The sequence below is a fragment of the Tursiops truncatus genome, chromosome 1, assembly GCF_011762595.2.
Source record: "Tursiops truncatus isolate mTurTru1 chromosome 1, mTurTru1.mat.Y, whole genome shotgun sequence".
NCBI lineage: Eukaryota > Metazoa > Chordata > Mammalia > Artiodactyla > Delphinidae > Tursiops > Tursiops truncatus.
The window spans coordinates 145,732,010-145,746,407 of record NC_047034.1 but is presented as its reverse complement, the minus strand read 5'-3'; the positions used below and the strand labels follow the sequence as shown (position 1 = coordinate 145,746,407).

At 47.5% G+C, this 14,398-nt stretch overlaps 2 protein-coding genes across 9 annotated transcripts in view; both read left to right on the top strand.

Moving 5' to 3' along the window:
* The window catches only part of NSUN4 (NOP2/Sun RNA methyltransferase 4), a 34,229-nt gene extending 32,538 nt beyond the window's left edge, over positions 1-1,691 (top strand). For 6 of the 7 annotated variants that reach the window (XM_073790226.1, XM_073790248.1, XM_073790244.1 and 3 more), the window contains one exon: positions 219-1,691. In XM_073790226.1, coding sequence (XP_073646327.1) covers positions 219-495 — 277 coding nt within the window. In that variant the 3' untranslated portion in view covers positions 496-1,691. The remainder of the gene's footprint in view (positions 1-218) is intronic. The other variant, XM_033867240.2, reaches the window with a different exon arrangement.
* A 140-nt stretch (positions 1,692-1,831) lies between these two features.
* Positions 1,832-14,398, top strand: part of FAAH (fatty acid amide hydrolase) — a 28,213-nt gene continuing 15,646 nt past the window's right edge. For both annotated transcript variants that reach the window (XR_012325220.1, XM_073790217.1), the window contains exons 1-4: positions 1,832-1,997; positions 10,100-10,150; positions 10,624-10,723; positions 11,930-12,143. Coding sequence is in view for 1 of the 2 variants with exons in the window: in XM_073790217.1 (XP_073646318.1) it covers positions 11,949-12,143 (195 nt within the window). In the remaining variant the exon portion in view is untranslated. The remainder of the gene's footprint in view (positions 1,998-10,099; positions 10,151-10,623; positions 10,724-11,929; positions 12,144-14,398) is intronic.

Here is a 14,398-nt window from a genome sequence, read left to right as displayed (position 1 = left end):
CATTTCAAAAGGACTTTTGGAGGAGAGCCCATGGAGTAAGGTTGGGTTGCTCTCAGCTTTGAGAACAACTTTCAGGTGGTGTCAGTGTGGAAGGCACTTCAGAGGCTAACACAGCTACCCATCCCACAATACACTCCCCTATCCTTCCAGCTTCTTCTGATGCGCTTCTACTTCTGGGAAGCTCACTAGTCACTGGTACTTTCTCTTTCTGGTTACAGGGCTGGACTCCTTGCCACCAAACCAGGAGGCCACGTTGTCTATTCCACCTGCTCACTCTCACACTTACAGAATGAGTATGTGGTGCAAGGCACCATCGAGCTCCTGGCCAATCAATACGACATCAAGGTTCACGTGGAAGACCTGACTCACTTCCGAAAGCTTTTCATGGACACATTTTCTTTCTTCCCATCCTGCCAGGTTGGGGAGCTGGTAATCCCAAACCTCATGGCCAATTTTGGGCCTATGTACTTTTGCAAAATGTGTAGAATGACGTAGCATCACCCCGTTCCTGAAGTCCTGTTGTAAGAAGACAAAGGGTGTACTCTTGTGGAGACGAGTGCCAGAGATGCACTCTGGCCTATCTCCATCCCATTCATGTCTTTCTGTAGACAGTTTTCAGCAGTAGGAAGTAAGAGTTTTTCTGTCCTGTTGTCCAATTGTGGAGTATCAGCACGTTTCTAACTCACTTACACCCCACTTCCAACCCCTATTCCCCATCTCTGAGCCTGTGCTAAAGGTTCCTGCCCCATTAGGGGCTTAGGAGGAGGAACCAGTGAGCAGGGCCACTCTTTAAGCTGTAAACTTGGGAAGAAGCATTTAGCCAATAAAATTGTTGAAGCTACATGGAGCTGGGACTGTAGTTGGGGGGCCTCATGTCAGTCCAAGTAGTGTTAGTTCCTTTTGTACCCAGGTACCCAAAGCACAGGACCTCAGCCTGGTTACAGGCCTCTGGTTACAGAGCCCGTCTCACACTTGAGGTGAGTTCTGCATGATAAGTCTTGAGCAGCTGAAGGGCTTAAACAAGCCTACCAAGTTTCTCCATATGTCCCATGATCTAATTTAAGGAACAAGTAACTAAAATGTTAAGCCAGTGCACAATAATCTGCTTACTTACTTTGAGAAAGCTCTCTTGAGCTGAATAATTCCAGCCATTCCTCCTGCTGTCAACAGCACTGTTTCCCAAATGTGGCTGGGAAGAGGTCTAGTGGCTCCTGTGGCTTCTGTGCTCTAGAGCCTGTGAGCCACAGCTACTGAGCCTACGTGCTACAACTACTGAAGCCCACGTGCCTAGAGCCCATGCTCCGCAACAAGAGAAGGCACTGCAATGAGAAGCCCGGGCACTGCAATGAAGAGTGGCCCCCACTTGCTGCAACTAGAGAAAGCCCGTGCGCAGCAGCAAAGACCCAACACAGCCAAAAATAAATAAATTTTTAAAAAATTAAAAAAAAAGAATGTTCATAGTAACCCTGGTCACAAAAGCACACCCAAATGCCCATGAGAGTGGACAAATAAAATGGAATATTCACACAGTGGAACACTATACAGGTGTCAAAACAAATGAGCTACAATAACACATAACAATATGAATGATTCTTAGCAAAAATATATTAAATGAAAAGTTTAGTCCCAAAGATTAGACGTAGCATGATGCCCTTTAAAAATAAAACTTTATTCTTTTTTGTTGCTATTTACATACGATATAATTTATCATTTTAAATGTACCATTTAAATGAATTTTGATAATTCATTATAGTAGTATAGCCATCATCACCATCAAAATATAGAAAATAATTCCATCTTCTAAAAAGTTTCCTTGTGCTCCTTTGCACTTAATCCCCTTCTCCCACTCCTGGTCCCAGGTAATCACTAATCTGCTTTCTGTCACTACAGTTTTGCCTATTCTAGAATTTCACATTATGGAAGAGAGAGTTGATTTACAGCTGGATTGCAAAGGCTGTGTCTTTATCTGGATGTCTGTTTTTTCACTCTTGGCCGAGGTAAGGGCATTGGTATTTCTAATGTGCTATTTAACACTGAAGCTCCCCTGACTCCCAAGGTCACTTTCTTTGCTGACGGTTTACAGCTGGCCTAACTAATTACATGTGTGTGGCTTGACTACATGGCCAGAGTAGCATAAAAAAGATCTGAGCTCTCCCACAGCCAAGATTCCCCACACAGATCATGGAGATTCAATCCAAAGATAGAGTACTTTGCTTCACATCCTTGCTAATACTTGGTATTATAAATTTTAAACTTCACATCCTGTCCCAATGCATTATAGCTTTGCTACTTCCTTCACCAAGACACAGTGTCTCTTTCCTCACCCCTTGAATCTGTGCTGACTGTATGATTTGCTTTGACCAGTTAAATTTGGTGGAATGAATGTGAGTAAATTCTAAGCTTAGGCCTCAAGAGGCCTTGCAGCTTTCAGTCTCACCTTGGAACTTTTCTACTGCCATGTGAAGAAGCATGTGATGGACACCAAGCTAAGACCTTCTAACCTCAATTAAGTGGTTAAATGACCCAAACTGCATGAGTGACTCCAGTCAAGACAAGCTTAGCTTGCTGATTCCCAGAATCATGAGTAATTAAAATGGTTGTTTTTAAACCGCTGAGTTTTGGGGGTGGTTTGTTACACAGCAACAAATAATTGACACGTGTGGAAAACCCAAATCTGACTGTCATTTACCTGCTTACAATCCTTTGTTCTCTCTGCATTGCCTGCAGGATCAAGTCCAAACTCTGCCCTGGTCCCTGGTTGTTGATTCTATCTCTGCTATCCCCCAATGCTCCCTTCTCTCACAAGTTCTTTGTGTATCCCAAGCATAACCTGTCCCCTGGTGCCTCTGTATCATGACACATTGTCTTCTCTGTCTAAATGCCCTTTTCTCTCTGTTCGTGCTAGCCCAGATTTCCACCCCCTCCAGGAAGCTTTCTCTGATTTTCTAAAGCAGACTGCGTTGTTCCCTTTTCTGTGCTTCCCCAGCCCTCTGTATATATTAGGAATATAACACTTCCCTTGTGTGCTTTCTCTCCTCACCCCATCCCCAAACTGAGAATTATTCGGGGCAGGAAGCTAGTATCTTGCATCTCTAACCCCCCAGCACCAATGTGTTTGGTACATAAAAGGCATGAGTAGAGACTGAGTATCTCATGTGTGCTAGGCCTCATCCAAGATACTAGAGAGAGGGGTGATCAGAATGGACAAGGTCTTTGTTCTCAAGGGATGTACAATCTAGTGGGCAAGAAAGATAAGAAATTACAGATGAATTACAACTAAATGACAAGTGAGCAAAGTACTGAGAGAAGTGTACAGTGCGTATACCTGGGAGACCTAATGTAGCCTGGAGGAAGACATGTTCAAACAGACCTGGGGATGAGGAGGCGGTAGATTAGTGAGGCAGAGGAGGAGGTTGTGTGTGTGTGAGGGCTGTCCTCCAGCAGAGATAACAACAGGCTGTGTGACTGAAGCTCCTGAGGCTGGAGAGATAGACTCCGGGACCTGAAAGAGGTCTAGTATGTTGCAATACAGAGAGAAGGGGATGCTTGTGAAATATGAGGTCAGAGAACAGGCAGAAGTCGATGGCACCAGGGATGGCAGGCTCTGAAGGAGTGAGTACTTGGAGTAATTGGAAGCCAATGCAGGAGTTTTAAGCTGGAAAGTGACCTGATCAGATTTCCATGGGCCTCCTGCTGGGAGTATGGTTATCAATAGTATTTGCTGAATGAGGAAGTTAAATAACTGATTCAACAGAAAATGCTTCTGAAGGTCAGTCCAATACTTAAGCTTCCTCAGCCCTCCCCTGTCTGAGTAAAGGGAGCTGTTGAATTCCCTGCTGTTCAGACTGAAGTTTGAGGTGACCCACTAGGAGGCACACTGGCAAAGTCAGGTGTACCTGGGAGGGTGACCAGGTTGGAGAGGAAACTGAAAGTTCCGTCCTGGGAAGAAGGACTGGGAGCATTAAGCCAGGAGACAGCTGTTCTCTTGCTCTCTATGCATTCCCTGCTCAACCAGTGCCTGCTTCACCTGCACCCTACTCATCTGACTGACCTTCCTACATGCTTGCCCCAGGCCCTAGCTAATGATTGTTCTAACTTTAGCCACCATGATAGCTTATCATAGGGGTAGTGAGAGGTGTGCCCTTCTGCTGGTTTCCCTGGTAACCAATAAGCCAACCTAACATCAATTCCCCCTATAACTGGTAACCTACACCTACCCCTGGGAGTGAAGAGTGCCACCAAGTCTGGCCCCGCCAAGTCCAGCCCTGCTGCAGAGGGGTTTCACTCCAGGACCTTGCACAGACATGTAAGCTCCCTCTTCCATTAAACCGCTGATGTCTCTGTTGCTGAAAGAGAGAAAGAGAGAGAGAGAGAGAGAGAGAATGAGAGAGAGAGAAGAGAGAGAGAGAGAATGAGAGATGCCTGTATCTAAATAGGACTGTTCTGAGGCAGGGGGTGCAGGTGTGTTTTGAGTGTCTCCAGAGTCAGTAGAGCTGGGGTCAGTAGAAGAAAGCTGTAGTGAGCCAGATTGCAGATCAATAGAAAACCTTTAAACTAGTGCTTTCTGGACTGTGGTTCACAACCATAATTCATTTGTGGTCATGGAATCAGTTTTGTGCGTATGGTAGGCATTAGGATTTTTCAGAGATAGCTAGTTAGTTATTCCTCTTCCTGAAGGAAAGGTTACTCCTCTTCCTCAGAAGAGTTGCCTTCCCCACTGCCTCTGTAGTTGGGCATGGCTATGTGACTTGTTTTATGAAATATTAGTAGAAGTGGTGTCTTTCTTCCACATTTCTGGATGGAAGCGTTGAGAGTGAACATCAGGTTTGCCGTGTCATTCCCACTACAGTGACCATGGAAACATACGTTCAGATGGAACTTACATCAGCCTGAGTGCCTAAGTGACTTTGTTGAGCAGAACCCCCTGTGGACCTGCATTAGACATGGGGCGAGAGTGAAAAATAACTGCCATGTTCAGCCTCTGAGAGTTTGTGTTGTTACTGAAGTATAACTTGGTCTCTCTCTCTTTTCTTTTTTTTTTTTTGGCTGCGAGGCTTGCGGGAACTTAGTTCCCCCACCAGGGATTGAACCCAGGCCCTCAGCAGTGAAAGCATGGAGTCCTAACTACTGGACCGCCAGGGAAGCCCCTACCTTGGTCTCTTTTGACCTATCCAGCAGGCATGGATCAGCTCCTTATTTTTTTTCTTATTGATTTTTTTTTAAATCAAAGTATAGTTGATTTACGATCTTGTGTTAGTTTCACGTATACAGCAAAGTGATTCAGATATATATATATATACACACATATATGTACATAATACTTTTTTTGATTATTTTTCATTATAGGTTATTACAAGATATTGAATATAGTTTCCTGTACTATACAGTAAATCCTTGTTGCTTATCTATTTTATGTATATTTTTAACAAAAGAGAATAGAATAGAAAATATCAGATGCAAACCAATCTATAGTGACAGCAGATCAGTGGTTGCCTAGGGAAGGCTAGATTACACAGGACCATGAGGAAACTTTTGGGGATGATAGATGTCTTGATGGTGGTAATGATTTTACATGTATATACATATGTAAAAAACTCATGGTACTGTATACTTTAAATATGTGCAGTTTATTGTGCACCAGTTATATCTCAAAGCTATAAGATGTATGCATAGAAAACAACACATTTTAAAAGATCATATACAAACAAAAAGATAGGCATTAAACAAATTATGAGTTGCTTATGGGTGGAGGGAGGATAAGACTGGGGAACAAAGATAAAAAATAAACAGGGCTTCCCTGGTGGTCCAGTGGTTGAGAGTCCGCCTGCCGATGCAGGGGACATGGGTTCGTGCCCGGGTCCGGGAAGATCCCACATACCATGGAGCGGCTGGGCCCGTGAGCCACGGCCACTGAGCCTGCACGTCCGGAGCCTGTGCTCCGCAACGGGAGAGGCCACAACAGTGAGAGGCCCGCGTACCACAAAAAAAAAAACAAAAACAAACAAAAAAACCCCAGATAATATATGAGAGGGGCTTGGATGGATTAGTGATGATAATGTTCTGTGAACTGAGGGGTATGATGAATTCAATCCCTCTGCACCTGATGGGATAAATGGATGAATGAACAAACTATTAGTTAGGAAAGGTGGCTGGTGGTATGCCTTCTTGAGTTGTGTTGGTCTTACCTCCCAGGAGGCTTTTCCCCTGACTCAAGAGTGTTGACTGGTCAGGAGATGGAATGTGACCAAGAAGTGGGCAGGTAGGCTGGGACTCCTACAATGTCACTGTCCCTTTCTCTTTTTTCCCTTCCTTGTCTGTTCTAGGGGACCAGAGTCATACAGTTCCTCTTTGTTCTGTTCCTCGCAAGCCCTGATTCCCTTAGTTGTTGCCCTTCCCAAACTGGGACACTTCATTTAGAGAATATTTCATCAGACTCGAAACTGGACTGTTATTTTATTTATTGAAGGTGGCAGGGAACAGCCCCAAAGTCACAGCAGTTCCAAAACAGTACTCTGTCTATTCCCAAGAATGTCCTCACTGCCCATTCCTGCTTGGACCTTCCCCAGGTCTTTCTTGGGGAAGACCCTGGCTCCCTCTGGTGTCTTAGACTGCTTCTCCTTTTCCTTCAATTTGATATCACCTGCTTTCTATCTTCTAAGAATCTTACTCTTTTGGGGGTTGGTTTGTTTACCAATAATGCCTCTGTTATTCTTTTTGTTGTTGTTATTCTTTTAAAAATATGTTCTTCTGTTATTTTAATGAAGAAGGTAAATGCTTTATCTGCAAAATACATGTGCATCATCTGCCATCTGGAACCTGAGGCCTCTGAATTGGGTCTTGAAGGATCAATAGAAGTTTACCAGGCAGTGTGTGTTGCAGGGTTGGGGTGAAGATTTTGGAGGAACATCGGACATTAGAGGCCAAGGGAAGTGTGTTCAAAGGCACAGAATAATACTGGGACCTAAAGTGTTTGAGGAAGGCCGAGAAATGAGTTAGGACCTTCCTTTGTACATGTGCTCATTCTGACAGTCTGCCAGAGTCGTTAGATACTGAGTTTGAACCCTACCCGTGTGTTCACCCAACTTACAGAACCAGATGAGGGCATCCGCTAGAACTGTGGGCTCTGTCTCTCTTAGATGCCCCTGTTTGTGAAGGAAGTTGTAAGCAGGTTGTCACCAACTTGAGCAGAAGCCAGAGAGCTTGGTAGCTGAATATCTAGACTGTCAGCATAGTGACATCAGAGTCACTGAGGACAATGGCCCCACACCTTCTGGTTTCAAAGGGATTCACCTTGGTAGAGTCAGGAATTGCAAAAATTCCAGTCCTAGAGAGCCAAGGGCAAGAGGCCTCTTTGGGATGTATCAGGATTCAGTAGCAGGCAGCCCAAGAGAGGAGAACCAGAGTCACCTGAGGGAACCTTGGGAGGGTAGATTTGTTTTAGACACAAAGAAGTTCTGTCTACCTCTAGTCAAAATTCTGAATGTCCCTCAAAGGTATACTGATTTTACAAAAGCCATCCTCACTTTGCAGAATGGTTCCCCAGATGAGTTCTTTAAATAAGATAGATTTATGTTAAGATTTGATTTATACACAACCTACCAAGAATATACCCTCTGTGAAGTACGAGGTAAATATATAATGATGTCCTACTGATGCTTCTTGAGAAGGGGGGCATGTGATTTTCTGCATGTCTGGTTTTCAAAAACTGGTTTGCCACCCACGAGATGTTTTCTTCCTCACCGTCTTGGATGCAAAGGTTATGGCATACAAGCTGACTCAATACTCATATTGATGTCACCAGAGCCAAGTGAAAAATATGTAGCGCTCAGGATCAAAATAAAAATGTTTCCCTAATAAAATTGCTATTGCTATGGCTCATTTTTAGTCACATTATTTTATTCTATTATATAGCCCTTGCTATATGTCAGGCACTGTTCTAAATACTTTACTAAAATTAACTCATTTAATTCTCAATAACCAGTGAGGTAGTACAATACCTCCATTTAACAGATGAGGAAACTCAGGGGCAGAATGGTGAAGAAACTTACCCCACAGTTTCAAATAAAACATTTTGTGTATATCCAAAGGATGACATGGGTTAAAACAGGTTGAGGAAAACAGATTAAGGGTGAGATGTGGTTGGTGTGTTTCCAGGCTAACGACTAGGAACTTTCTTTTTTTAATACAAGAAATTTTTTTAATTCTTTTTTTAATTTGTTTTTAAAAATTTTTGGCTGTGTTGGGTCTTCGTTGCTGCGCCCAGGCTTTCTCTAGTTGCAGCGAGCGGGGGCTACTCTTCGTTGCGGTGTGCGGGCTTCTCATTGTCGTGGCTTCTCTTGCTGCGGAGCACGGGCTCTAGGTGCACAGGCTTCACTAGTTGTGGCACGTGGGTTTAGTAGTTGTGGCGCTCGGGCTTAGTTGCTCCACGGCATGCAGAATCTTCCCAGGCTAGGGCTCGAACCCATGTCCCCTGCATTGGCAGGCGGATTCTTAACCACTGCGTCACTAGGGAAGCCCAGGAACTTTTAATAACAGTTCTAAAGTCTAGGTGTGTGTATCCCTGTTACAGAGGTAGCAGTGAGTCTCAAAGATCCAGGTCTGACTCACAGTGGGCCCCCACTCACTATGGAGTATTAAGCAAGTCCCTGGTTGTCTGGGGGCCTCAGTTATTCATCTGGGCCATGGGGATTGGGAGGTATGTCAATTAGCTATTGCTTTGTAATAAACCAACCCCAAAATTAGTGATTTAAACAACCATTTATTATTCTGAGTCTGTTGGTTGGCTAGGTTCACTCATGTATCTGCATTCAAGTGGCTCTGCTCATCTTGGCTGGGCTCTCACCTGTGTAAGGGCCTGAGCAGGGACAACTGGCTGAGGTTCTACTCCACATGGCCTCATCCTCAGGAAGGCTAGCTTGGACTTCTTCTCATGGCAGTGGCAGGGTTCCAGGAGAGAGAAAGAAAACAATTCTCTTGCAGCTTAGGCTCAGAACTAACACAACATCCCATGCACTGCATTCTGATCGTTAAAGCAAGTCAAAGTTCAGCCCAGATTTACAGGGGGTGGGGAAATAGCTCCCTTCTGAAGGGAGGAGCTCTTTGCAAAGAGCGGAGACATAGAAAGCTGTGGTACTGGAATCGTTTGCCATAGGAGACAAACTCTCCCCTCCCTCTGGGGAGAGTGTAAGAGTAGGGGGCCTCTGAGGTGGTTGGGGAGCTCAGTCAGCTGAGGTCAAAGACCTGTCAGTGCTTTGAAATTATAAAATGCCCCACAGGTCGTGCTTCTGAGTGTGGTATCCTCTGTCACTTGTGGAACTGTGAGTTCCTTGGAGCCAGGCTGTGCCCTGCTCCTGCCCTCCCCTTCTGTATTGAGGAAAGGCTCACAGAAGTGAAAGAAAACAAAGCAGGGCAGTTACTGAGAACAGGGGCACACTCCCTCTTCTCACCCCCAGAACAAAGACAGGGTTCAAACCCTCTGGAATCTGACAAGCTTCCTCCCCTTCTGCAAGCTCTACCCCTCATCCCTTCTGCCCTGCCCCCACCTCCAACTGAACTTGGCAAGGTATTTACCTGTCTTCCCACTTGACAGCTGAGGATACTTAAGGATGACTTGCTCAAGGTCACCAGCTAGTGGGGGAGAACCCTGATACTGCTCAGGAAACCCACCAGGGCCTGCTAGAGCGACTGCCCATACAAGTAACTCTAGTTTACGCACACCACCTGAGGGCAGGCAAGTGCTGTTTTGTCTCGAGGAATGGTGTGGTGTTGAATTACAGATGCTTTTCTGGTAACACAGGTGGAGGCCTGGAAACCCCAGCCCCACTGGATCCCCACATCCGCCTGCTCTTCCATTCCATGGTCTCTGCCTCCAGCTTTCCTCTCCCCGTCCTCCTCCACATTGCCTTTCCAAAACATTTGTGTCACATCTCTGTTTAAAATAATGAGTCAATGTTTATTGAGCTCTTACAATGGACCAGGTGCTGTTCTAACCTCATTTAATCAGCTGAATTGACTCTTTTGAATTAACTTCCCTTGAATTAACTCATTTAATCTTCACAATTCTATGAAGCAGTCACTATGATTATCTCCTATTTTGCAGATAAGGAAACTGAGGCACAAGAGGTTAAAGTGATTTACTGAAGGTTACACAGTAAGTGGCAAAGTTAGGATTTGAACTCAGGGAGTCTGGTTCCTGAGCTTGGGCTTCTCAGGTCAGAAAACCCCTCTCTGTAGGTCTCTAATAATAACAACAACAATAATATACTGATTAACATGCATGGATTGCTTTCTATAGGCTAGTCCCAGTTCTGGCTGCATTTCATGTGTTAGCTCATTTGGTTCTGACAATAGTACTAGAGAATTGGCCCGGGGGCGGGGGTACTATTATCCTCATTTTACAGGTAAGGAAACTGGGGCACAGTCACACAACAAGGATGGGTTACCAGACACTCCAGCTCCAGAGGCAAACTTTAAACCACTGTGCTATCTGGCTTTCCCAAGGGCTATTCAGCCTAAGGGCCCAGCCTCCAAGGCTTTTTGGATTCATGCCACATGATCTCTGCATTTCCACCAAAGCATGTCTTTTGTTTCTTGGTCTATGCATGTTTTTTCCTTCTCAACCAGACCTTGAGCTCCATAAGGCCTGATTGAAGATCTGGTACCTCCTTCAGTTTCCTCAGCTCACAGCAAGGATCTCACAGACTCCTCCTAACAATCTTGCGAGGTAGGCATTCATCCTTTTACAGGAAAAGGCACGGATTCAAAGAGGTAAAGACAGAACTGGATGGACAGCAGTGTTTCAGCAGACAGAGTTTTCCAGCCACAGAGCCCTTTCCCACATCCCATCCCACAAAGCCTCACTTCCAGGGGCAGTAATGGTAGTACTGCTTGATGGTTAAGAGCAATGGTTTAGGATCGGACCTGAGTTTGAATCCCCACTCAGCCACCTCTGTGACCCACAGAAGTTATTTAACCCCTCTTGTCCTCAGTTACCTCATCTGTAAATGAGGATAATAAAAATGCTTTCCTCATAGGTCTGTTGGGAGGACAAATGAAATAAAGCACATAAAGTCCTGTGAGAAAGGCCTAGATGGGAGAAATATTATGTGTATATATAATCCACCCACCCCACTAATGAAGAGTGTCAGGTCCCCAGACAGAAGCAGTTCTTTCTGTTTCCTGAGTGTGAAATCCAGGAGGGCCCAGGACTGGAAATGAGTGACCCTGGGAAGGTCAGTCTGTGGGAGGTGGCTGAGCAAAAGGACAAGTGACGGGTATTCTGGCCATGAAGAAGAGTCCAGGGAGGGAGACACCGGGTCCCACGGTGGGGGAGGAGAGGGGGCAGCAGGTGGGCTCCCTGAGAGGAACATCCTGTGCCCATCTCTGCCTGGCACCCCAAAGCCCCACGCAGGGGAGAGGTGGGTGCCCTGTGATGCACCGCCCAACCCAAGGTTCTCCAAGGAAGATGCTGCTAAACTGTTTGCGGGGATTAAACAGGTCCGGGAGCTCAGCCTATCGCTGCTCTCCGTCCTATTACCCGCAGGGGCTCCGGCTGGACTGCATCTTCCGGGAGTTGTGGCTCTCGGGTGCGCAGGGCAGAGGTCGGGCCGGACAGGGGCGCCGAACCGCTGCTACGCTCGAGCTTCCGAGGGCGCCCAAGGGAATCGGGTGCTCCTTCCGCTCCGCCTGGTCCAGTGCGTGAGGACTTGCGGAGCAGTCCTAGCCGAGCTGCCGCGCTTGACCTTGTCGGTTGCGCTTTACCGGCCTCTGGCCGGCTGCCAGGCAACAGCGCACCGCCCCGCGTGTCTGCGGCTGCGGCACCGCCCCTCCCTCCCTCCAGCGCAGGCGGGCGCTGGATCCCAGGTCGATCCAGGCCGGGTTTTGCGGCGAAGTCCGCGCGTGCTGATTCCTCTTCGGTTTCCCTCGGCAGCTGTCGGCGGCGGGATACCATGGTGCTGGATGAACTGTGGGACGCGCTCTCCGGCCCCTCCGGGGCTACCCTGGCTTGCTGCTTGGTGGCGGCGGCCTTGGCCCTGCGCTGGTCCAGTCACCGGACGGCGCGGGGCGCGGCGGCCCGGGCACGACAGAAGCAGCAAGCGGCCCTGGAGACCATGGACAAGGCGGCGCAGCGCTTCCGTCTCCAGGTGATGGCCGGGGTTGGAATCGGGGTCAGGGGGAGGGCCTGGGGTGGCGGCAGCACTTTCAGCCGCCCGGCCGCGCGGAGGGGCGAGCGGCGGGCAGCGGGCAGCGGGCAGCGGGCAGCGCAGGTGTGTGGGCAGCGCAGGTTCGTAACTCCCCGAAACTCCTCTCGCCGTAATGCATTCCGTACTGTTTCTGAGCCAGATGGGGCCTAGGGGAGGAAGGGAAACGAAAGGAACTGGGCAGGCTGTCGAAGGCTGTCTCGCACTGGGTCAAAGAGGAGCTTTGCTCTGGTGCCAGAGAATCTCAAGATCACTATTAGGACTCTAAAACGCAAGTGTGAGAACCAATAGGATGCTCGGGTTGAGGATTTTGGAATCATAAAGTGATGGCCAAGGGCATCTGGAGAGCTTACAGTTCAAACTCATTGATATGTGCTTGAGGATGCTAAGAGGGAGCTGGAGAGGGACTTGCCCAAGTCCACAGGGAGTTACTGGCGGAGCTGGACCCCTGCCACCTAGGCTGTCGAGTCTGATGGGTTATAAGCCCTTTGCATGAATAGGTTTAGGTGGGTGATCTGTCAACAAGATTTTCTCCTCTGGATCAGCTCAGTGTGTGTATGGGGGCGAGGGAGAGGCCTAGAAGGGGAGGCTTTCTTTCCCTCCAGGTGTGTGACACACTGGACCCAGTTCCAAGTCAAAATGCTGAACTCAGGTCTTATGTGCTGAGGGAGGGAAGACTTGCCCCGAGTGTTTGATAGGATTTGGATCTGACAGGTGGGAAGGCATTCCGGATAATGGGACAGCACGAGACAGGAGCTGGAACTAGAACCCAGATGCCTGGTGGGACCATCCAGCCTCATTCCGCTGGAGAGGAGCAGGGGACAAATATTAGGAAGAGAGACCCTGGCCTTGAATGCCAGGCCCTGGGTATGGCCTTGATGGCCGTGAGGTTTTAGCTGAATGTAATGGTATGGATTTACTCCACACCATTCCTGGACCAGGAAATGTCATATTTGTTTATTTCTTGAAATAAAAATGTATCTGGTTCCAGCCTTCACTCATCAAGCTGGCTGAAAAGTACACAGTCAGTCGGTTTTTAGGTATTCCATCCAAACTGGTCACTTTCCCTCCTTGGGCACAGGTTTATCACTGTCTGATCCTCCTTCTCTGGCTGACCTCCTTGGTGCCCTGCTCAGGGATCCTTGCAGTGATGCCAGGCTCAGCCTGGAGACCCTCGGCTGCTCCCGAGGCTCCAGGTCCTGTGCAGCTGGCTAGCTGAGTTCTGCCAGCACCGAGGGCAGTGTGGAGGCAGCTGTAAGAATCTGTCCACAGTTTGTGCCTACAGGACTCCCGTCCTGGTTGCAAGGAACCCACCAGCTGGTGGGGGTGTGGGGTGGTAGAAGGGTGGGTCTTCCCTCACTTCAACTCCAAGCATCAGCATCTACACAGTTTCCTTCTGGAGCAACAGCCTTTCATTATTTTTAAGAACTGACTCTTCAAGGGTAGAAACGTTGGCCCTGAAATACCCAAAGCTGTTGAAACAGCCTCCATGGGGCAGAGCCTGGCCTCGGAACACCAAAACTTGGCTCTTGCAGATGGGAAAGCAGGGAAATCACCTTTTGGTTTTCCAGTGACTGGGAGAAGAGAGGGAGAACTATCTTAGGAGCCTCAATGTGTTGAGCAATTAGCAAAGAGGTGAGGTCTTCGTGACAGTAGCTTTGGGAATGGGTAGGAGGTGGGCAGTTTAGCTGAGCTCATCCAGGGCCTTGGGAAGGGGCCCAGGGTTAGTAGGGCCCTGGAAGAATACAGCAGCTTATAGTACAGCTCCTGCCTGATAGACAGCAGGAAAGCTAGTTGGGACCCAGATACTTCCTGTGTCCCGAGGCATTGCTGGAGGAGGAGGAGTACTAAGCACCTCCTGAACATCGCAAGATGGTTCATCTTTCTCTGGACTCTAGAGCAACTTTAGAAGGAGGCGTATTTCTTCTATTCTCTGTTGACCGCGTGAAGCTTATTAACCTGTAACATGCCCATTTGTTGCATTTGTTTCCACCTTGCCCCCTGAATGAGTTTCAATATCCTTTCTGGACTGAAGAGAGAGACCACCATTGACAGAATATTATGGCTGGGAGAGCCATCCCAGAACACCTGCTTATCCCTCTGTGCCTCTGCACCTGTAGTTTTATCCTGAATGCCCTTCCCACACATCCCTTACAAGCCCTTTTGTCAAAATTCCACTGGATTACAAATGCCACTTC